Source organism: Dendrobium catenatum, unplaced genomic scaffold, assembly GCF_001605985.2.
Source record: "Dendrobium catenatum unplaced genomic scaffold, ASM160598v2 fragScaff_scaffold_1196, whole genome shotgun sequence".
NCBI lineage: Eukaryota > Viridiplantae > Streptophyta > Magnoliopsida > Asparagales > Orchidaceae > Dendrobium > Dendrobium catenatum.
This window is the reverse complement of record NW_021319658.1, coordinates 5,061-14,460: the sequence shown is the minus strand read 5'-3', so window position 1 is coordinate 14,460 and position 9,400 is coordinate 5,061. Positions and strand designations below refer to the sequence as shown.

Sequence of the window (9,400 nt, the reverse complement as noted above, 5' to 3'; positions counted from 1 at the left end):
GTCAAAAATAGAACAAATAAAAAATTTGCAAAACCAACTTTCTTAATTGTTTTATTCTAAGTCACCAAACAAGAAAAACCTCTATCAGCAAAGCCAAATAAATTATATCAAAAATCTACATAAAAAGCAGACAATTTACCAATCATTGAATATCTTTGACAATGCAGAGAAATTATAAGTACCCAACAACAACAAAAAAGTCCAGCACCACACATTCTAATAATCAGGAAAAAAAACCTGAGCAGATAAAAAAAATCTACAAAGTATATATTGTTAGACCGTTAATCATACAATATGATGTCTAACAGTGCCATTTCAACATTCCAAATAGGATTAGAAAAACTTGATATCATTTAAGACCACAAAAGACAGTAGCAACGCAGAAGATATCTGCACAGATCCTTCAACTCTCATAAAGTGGAACACTTGCAAAGTAAAATAGAATGGCTGCCGCACGTCAGATGATTATCACAATGATCTTCCAACATCTGGATTTAAAATTATTACAACAAAATTTCAGTTAAAACACAAGAAATCCTAACAGTTCAAATTCAGAAAATCATATATATATATATATATGGAATATAAATTTGTAGTGGAGATGATATTAATAAATTATCATACAACATCATTAGAAGATAAAGTGAAACATTATTGTGAGATATTTAAATATCTTAGATCCATTATATAAAAGAATGGAGACAGATATGAGGAATAATTTCTAGAGTGAAGGCTGAAAGTTTGAAATGAAAAAAAATGTCTAGGGAGTTTTATATGACTAAGGACAACATTAAAGCTTAAAGGTAAACTTTATGAAAACCAAATTAGGTCGCAATATTGTATAGATTTGAATATTGGCATATAAAAAATGTGCTTAAAACATGTGCAACGACAAGTAGAAAATGCAACTGTTATTTGAGTTGATGAAATTAGTATAACATGATTAGGAAAGAAAAGAGATGGATCTGAAATTACATAGGTATAAGTTATTCAAACAGCACTTATCAAAAATGGCGTAAGGCAAGATTATTTACGTTGAAAGACTTATTGCAAGCATTCCTTCGAGATCAGCAGAGTCTTCTACTATACTTCAATTTAGAAGTGGAAAAAGTTTTGAACAAAATAAAAATAATAACTCAAGCAACATTCAACACGAATGAATGAACAATGAGAATTAATTAAGCAAATAACAAAAAATTGCTAATAAGGCTAATGATGATGATTATATTTTCAGTTTAGAAGCAGAAAATATAAAAGCATAAAATCTAAGATTTAATTAAACCAGCCTCTAAGTTAAAACAAGATTTATATGCTCTGTAACATACTGAATCCATCTTTTCCTATCATCACTAATTCCAAATCTTTCTAAACAAAGCCAATCTACATAAATGGCCTCTTCTCCCCATATGAAGAAGCCTAGACCGTACCAATAAAGAAAACTGTAGTTATTTTCCAAAATAAAAGTAAAAAATGGTAATTGAATCATCAAGTGGATGAGCACGAGTTATGAGCCTACAGAGTCAAGTACACTTTAAAGCTAGTTGGGTTGGGTGGCCTGCATTATTTTGTACAAACACAGAAATGTGTGTATTTTGGAAACAAATTGGAGAACGACAACGTTAGTGAAGACAAATATTATATTACTGGAGGAAAAAATGGTTCGTGAGACGAAACGTTATATGGATAGAGTAATTAAAGTTTAAGTAGCTGGCAGCATCCCCCATTGATATAAGATGCTTAGGTCTAGCATTTCCTAATGCAACTAGAATGATGCAAAATAGATCATGCAAAAAAGTTTAAAACTCACATATCATAGATTGCTGAATAAAAAAAATGTTTTCTTTAGAAGCAAATAGGTAGATATTAAAATTAGAATCCAAATGATAATGTGATAAGTAATAATTGAATAAATTCAAAGAAATCAATCAAAAGATTGAACCATGGAAAATAAGCAAAATAGTTAAAATTTAATCGTCACAATCAGAATCCCAGTTCAGTCAAATTTGGAAAAATCAGAAAACATTAGCAAGTCAATAACAAGTTAAGTAAAAGAATTTCGGTCAAGGAAACAATCTAAATTTAACTAAATTTAAATTTTCATGTCTTGCATTAGTACGAGGAAACTACTAACCTTGTTAACTATGTATTTGCACTTATACTCAACACAATGTCGAAAAATGAAAGAAATTTTTATTCAAAGTTAATAAATTGCTTGCCTCATACATCTCTATATAATCCACATCCCTATGTTAACAGATATGGCACAAGAAGAGTCCAATCTGACTCCAAATAATCATGAAGTTCATGTGAACCAAAAAATAATCACATCAGGATTATGTAACAGAAGAATAAACTACGGTTGAAACAATAGCAATTAATGTAAGCTAAAGCGCCATCAAGATTATGTAACTGACTTTCCACAAGTTTAAACTAACAACAAACACACTCGCAAGTAGTGGCACGGTGGAAAAGAGCAGAAGTAGTGTGTATTGCTAAAGTCCTTCAGAAGTAAACAGGGAGGAACCACGTCAATATGTCTAACTTGCAAAAATGTGAATCCAACAACTTAAGTCTTTGATATTCATCTATAAATCTTTGAACTTGAGGATATCCAAGAACATAACCAATCAGACCAATTATCATACCATATAAACCAACCTAATACTAAGAAATAACAAATGCATTCCTTTTTTAAGGCCGTCGTCATAAGCATGTCTCAAACTACTAAAATTATAAAATAACATAAAATAAATCAATTAAAGAAAATAAATAAATTTTGCTTATATCATTGTTTTATATGATCTTTCTATAAAAAATAAACATGCAAACTTCCATTAAATATGTCCAGCTTAAAAAATTTCCATTAAGAATTCAGTACCTGGTACTGATCAAGCAAATCAAGACATAGATTTTGTGTTTTATGACAAGTAATCTATCTATGATTCAACACATGCAAGTCTATTTCGCCAATAAACAATATCTTACTAAAATCCAACATCAATTGTAGCACAATCTCGTCAGCTAAACTAGAAACAGGAGTAAGCTATGTTGAGCTACTTGACAAAGGATTGGATAAGGATTTGCAACTAAGAGGTTGAAAAAGAAAAGAATTTAAGGAATCGAAAATAAGATGAAATAATGTCAAATCAAGCACATGAAAAAATGGGTTAATATCAAAATTTCCTAAAAAATTTTGTAGTAGGGATTAGTTCCAATGCATTAAAAAAATTTTAAAAGACCTCTTCTTTGCAATTGATTCCTTAAAGATTCTTGATGGAAGTCATTCTAAATTTAAAGGCACCATCACTTCATCACCAAGTTTAAATGTCATATACCTCATAGTTTAAATGTCATTATCTTCTTTGCAATTGATTCCTTAAAGATGCAAATAGGAAAATATGAGAATTAGAATCCAAATGATAATGCAAAGATTGCATAAATCTAAGGAAATCAATGAGAAGTTTGAGCCACACAAAATCAACATGCAACTGTGATTGAATCATCGTTATTGGAATATCAATTGTGTCAAATTTAAATAAAATTCTGAACACCAGCAAGCCGATAATAAATTATATAAAAGAGATTTGATCAACGAAAGAATTAACCAAATAAGAATAGAATCTTACGTCTTTCAACAAAATTAGATAGTAGCACTTATACCACACTAGACGAATAAAATATCCAACATACAAACACAATAAAAAAAATTGGAAATAAATTTTGTATACAATCAAACTTAATACAAATGCCTCTTTCTCTCCTCTCTTTATCTCTAACTCATCCTAAGTAAATATAGTTGGCAAAATATCAGCCCAGATTACAAATAATTAAGTTCACGCTCAAGTTCATTCAAATATAGAAATTAAATTAATCACCTAAGTAATCTCTGACATAAATAGAACAATGTTCACAAGGTGAATCAATAACAACGATTGTTGCTAGATCAAACATAACAAAAAAATTGTCAAAGAACTTCTACAAGTCTAAACCGACAACAAGCAAACCAACAAGTATTGCCACAGTCCCAAATAGATAAGAGTAGAGGTGGCAACAATTTCTAGTCTTGGAGAAATAAAAAATGAGAACGTACTGGCATCATCTATGTGGCTAGCTTGGCAATAACAATTAATTACAATCACTTCTTTATGATAGGGTTGATTAAAAATAAAGAGGACAAAAAAGCGCAAGAGAAAGATTGGAATGGGCCACAATGTGACAAAAAAATTTTCTAGCTAAGAAATTAGCAAGTAACCCAATTATAAGTTTGTAATCATATCATCATTAGCCTTACAACAATTAATTGGGATTGATGAATACTCATTTTTCACTCATTTCAATTAAATGTTGCCTAAGGTGTTAAACCTACCCTTCACAAATCAATTTCAACAAATTCTATCCATGTTAGTTTAGATCTACCTCTTGTCATCCCTAATCCTCCCACATTAATTTTATCTACACCCATCTATGATGCATTTTCTACTACTTCTTAAGTCTATTTTCAATTAACATATATTAAATAGATTAACCACTCCAAGATAACCATTCCCCAATTTATACTTCCTAATTTTGCCACATATGCCATCTTAGCATTCTCTTTTCAAATATACTCAATTTAAAGATTAACGTGCTTTTTATTATTCAATGCTTGGATGTAGCATAATACTCCAGCAACACTTTTCTATTTAACCCCTAAACACTAACTCCAAAAGTTATGTCCTGAGCAATATATCTATTTTTCTGTATAATAGATTCAAGATACCCAAAGCTATAACACCTAAGTATCAATTTATCTTCATAATTATTAATATCAGTCAATCATACTAGTTAAACTTGTATCAAATACCAATCTTTATTATACTAAGTCTTAAGTCCTTATCTTCTAAACAGTTTCTTTGTCATTTTATTTTCATTTATTTCAGAAAATATCTCATTGAACAAATTTGTGCCATTAAAAAAGCATGCACATCAAGGCACCTTGCTTATTATATATTTTGTAAATATCTCCATAACAAATATAAAAAAGATATGGACTCAATGTCAATCTTAGATGTAAACTTACTATAATTAGGAACTCTTTAATCACTACACTACTAATAATAGTCAATGATCCATCATGAAAAATCTTTGATAAATGCAAACTCTTTTGACAACAACATTTCTTTCCTAATATTTATATAATTAATCTTACGGTACCTCCAACAACTATATAAAAAATTCCTCTATGCACTCTTAATACCTTTTCATTAATTGTCATAAAACAAAAATACTTCAATAGTACATCCATCTGAGATATTTCAAACTTCCTAGAAAAATACCATGCATCCATTTTACTTCATACCAAACACCTGAAAATTGAAATGCATGTATTCATTTTATTTTACACCCCTTACATACCAAATCAAGCAATCACTTAGTTTTTAATCAAATAACTATGCTATCCTTTGCAAGTCCCCAAATATTAACAAATATATCGTCAATAAATAAAGCTCTTACTCCTTAGAGCTAATTCCACTTCAATTTTTCAAAATTAATATATAATAGACCTCATTTTTTGTTCATCATACTCATTCAAAATATTTCCTATACCAAACTTCATAGTTTAATAATTTATCAAAGCAACATATACATCTTTCCATGATGCATTATTTGTAACTAAGATCCCATTACCTTTTTTTTTTAATGCATAGGTTTTTATCAAAGTATCTAGATATCTTATATCTTATCATAGTTATTCTATATTTTCCTTTTATCCTTCCATGTAATGTAATTATTGTTCTCAAATTACACTCATCTCGGCGATTTTATCTTTTCATTGGTGGATACATTACATGGATGCCATTTGAATTTAGATAATTTGATCATACTTTGATAGGGTATTTGTTATTTTGAATATGCTTGCACATACTTGATTAATTTAAAATTTGCCTAACTCATCTCATCCTACCAGGATGCTGCAAAAAACTTAGAAGCTTGGTGGGCTGGTTATTGCGCTACCTATAACTAAAACTTGATCTAAATTTTCATTTCAATCAACTCCATCAAACATAAGGAATATGGCATAAATTCTTAGAATATCATTTTTCCTCTAGAAACCTTATAAACAGTCATTTTAGGATACATTGTTTCCGCCTCATCAAAATCTCATGGTTGCATTTTCTAGTCAATTATTGTGATACTCATCCCCAGTCATCCACTAGTTAGAACTTAGAACTTAGAACTAATACGGCATAGCTATGAGTTCGTTTTTTTATCACTTTTTATGGCCCTCACATCTAGGATTCAAGTCCAATAAGATGACCATCATTTAAAATTATAACATAAGTCTACATAATAACTCAGAATAAACTCTAACAGTTGCCTAGAATACAAAATACTATATAGTAATGTCAGAATTCCATCTATCAATATACAAGTCCACCAGAAGAATCTTACTGCAATTTTTGCAGGACTTTGCAAACAAAGTTCATAGCTTAAACTTAATGGTAGGCCGTTTTTAGACAATAGCACTTGTAGAGCCCCAACCAATCTGCTCTAATTGCTCTTCTCATATTTTTTATTTGGATGAATGAGAAATGCCCCTCAAAACAAATGAGAAGCACTTAGAGACTAAAAATGTAAGAAAACTGAGGTTGTAATTCATTTGAAAAAAGTGGATTACATGAATTGAAATTCACACGACTGGTGGCTTTACTATAAATTCACAATAATTGATTTGATATTTTCCAACCCATTTTCACTCCTATGCAAATTTTCAAAATCAGAAGGATCTTAAAACACCTTATGCTTTAGTAATTTTGGCAAGATTTGATTTATGACTGAGGGAACAAAATTCTGAAATAGAGTTTCAATAGATGTCCCGCATAGAAATATAACTAACTCTCGTATTTGAAAATGTAATAGTACTGGATGATTGATGAAGACCACTCCAGATGACAGCATTTTAGCATTAGAAACAATGTTATTTATGGCATTCCACTAAACCTTATAGGGTCTCTATCAAACACCCAAAAAATATTGTTATTCGTATACAACCCAAACCCTAGTCATCAAACTAATATAACCTTAATATGACACTCCTTTACAAAAATTTTAACAACGGAATGATAAATTTATTTTGTGGAAACAAGAAAAGCATTACAAACTAAACAAGTTTTTATGTTGTTTAATAGGCGTCATAGAGAGTTTCTGATGAATTCCGGTGAATAACCCTATGATAAACAAAAATACCAGTAAAGCGTTTTCAAAACATAAGGGTTTGTGGTATGCGTATCAAAAACAACGTAACTTAACAGTCACGAAGAAGGTTCTACAGTTTAAATTGCCACAAGCATTTTTTGTTTGCAGGGGAGAAAAAAAAATGATGACATATCAAAATTACAGAGTTAAACGTTATAAACGTTAAGCACTATAAAATTACAAAGAATAAACGATAAAATTGCAAGAACATAAAAGCAAAGGCAAAACTCGTAACAAGAGTTGATAAATTATACAACAGTATTTTACCTAAAAGTCTTTTATTATCAAAAGAAGTGAGAAGTACTTGTCTGCTTCAACATAGTACTACGCTACCAGTAATTGTGTCTTAAAAGAAGCTAAAAGCATATAAAATATAAATGGTATAATCTGCAACTTAGAAATGCAGAGAAGGCTGAAAGGAGCTAGAGCTGTTAAAAATTATAACTTTTCAATTCTTGAACAATCTAGAACTAAAAAATCTAAAATATGGTGAAAGAAAAATATATACTAACATCTCTTTCAAAAATACACTTACCAGAAGCAGGTGCTGCTCTTATTACTGGTTTTGACTGGGAGGTTGTTGATTTGGTGGTGGAGGTGGCATCCCTGGTCTAGGAGGGGCAAAAACTGGCACCTGTCCCCCAGGTGGGGGCGGCATCCCGGGCCTCGGAGGCGGTGGTGCAGGCATCCCAGGCCTCGGTGGCGGTGGCATTCCCCTCATCATCTGTGGTGGTGGAGGTCCCAATGGTCTCTGCCCAAACTGAGGCGGTGGCCCAGGGTACTGTGGTGGAGGCCCTCCAGGCCGTCCAGGAAACTGCACCGGTGGCGGAGGACCTCGCGCCAAAGGAGGAGGCTGGCCGGGGAATCCCGGCATCTGCCCTGGAGGCGGCGGCCGCACCTGTGGATAAGAAATAGGGGGCGCAGATAACTGAGGCATAGGAGGTCGAGCAATCTGAGGCTGCATCATGCCAGGAGAAGGCCCTCCAATGCCCCGGACAGGCCCAGCAAGCCCAGGTTGCGCGTGGATGAGTGGCGCGGTCGGGATGCCGCGACCGGCAGCTCTGCCGATACCTGGCCCAGCGAGGGCAGACGCCGTGGATGCCTTTGCACGGGATTCGTCTGGCGGAGGCGGTCCTTCCACAGTCATGGATACGACTTCCTCACCACGTAGCAGAACGAGACCGAGAGTGCGGCGATCTTCGCGCTCTTCTGGAGGACCACCGCCAACCTTTTTGGATCCCTTGGCAGGGGGAAGCTTGCGGAATTCTTCGCAGTCTCCGAGGACAAGGTTCATGTGGCGATCGAAGGCCATGAACTTGCCGACGAGCATCCGACCGTCCTGGATGGTGACCCGCATACGGTAGTTGATGTATTGGAGCATCTTTGATCCCTTCGACATCGACATGGCGGCGGCGACCGGAGGACAGCGGAAAGTGATCGGGAATGTGGTTAGGGTTTCGGCTGCCGAGGCCGGAATGGAAAAGAGGATCTAGGGCTTTAGGCCGGCTAAGTAAACGGCTTTAAGGTTTTTGCAGTGGAAAATAAATCAGGTAACAGATATTAGGATTTACCTTAGAAAACCCTAAAATTGAGAAAAAAAAAAAAAAAAAAAAGTAAAAAATCACTGAGCCACACCACACTGTAAATGCACTATGAAATTTGAGAGAAATTTGTGAAGATCTCTCTTTTCTTTCACTCCCTCATTGTTTCTCTTCTCACTTACATTATTCTCACACTCAAATAAAAGAGAAAAAGCAAGATCAATCCACCAAGGAATGTCACCCTAGAGAAAAACGAGAAACACAAATATATAGTCCGCCTCGAAGCGCTGCGGAGCTAGTTTGGAGCAAAGCAATGCTCAACACTCTATCTTCATTTCGCTTGACAGAGCTGTGGCATTAAATTAAGAGCGTTGTGGCCCTAAACTTAGAGTATCATGATGCTAAGATATATGTCATTTCTGCTAACAAACTTGCAGCGTTATGACGCTCGGGAACATAGCGCCAATCTCTTGGGTTCACAGCGTCATCTGCTTGGGTACACAACCCCTAAGCGCCTTTGCCCATCCCCCATTAAAAATATTTTTTTTGCCCACCCTGAAAAAAGAAGTTGGATCCGCCCCTGAACACAACGTGTATTTTATTGCTTGAATGATGCCACAAAC

General features: G+C 33.8%; 1 protein-coding gene across 1 annotated transcript; it reads right to left on the bottom strand.

Annotated features, from left to right (window-relative positions):
• Positions 1-220: 220 nt before the first annotated feature.
• LOC110095769 (small nuclear ribonucleoprotein-associated protein B') lies at positions 221-8,772 on the bottom strand (the record flags this gene model as incomplete). Its single annotated transcript, XM_020821435.1, is given in 2 exon segments — positions 221-488; positions 7,772-8,772. A coding segment is annotated over 1 exon segment (849 nt). The 3' UTR covers positions 221-488; positions 7,772-7,792.
• Between the last annotated feature and the right edge of the window lie 628 nt (positions 8,773-9,400).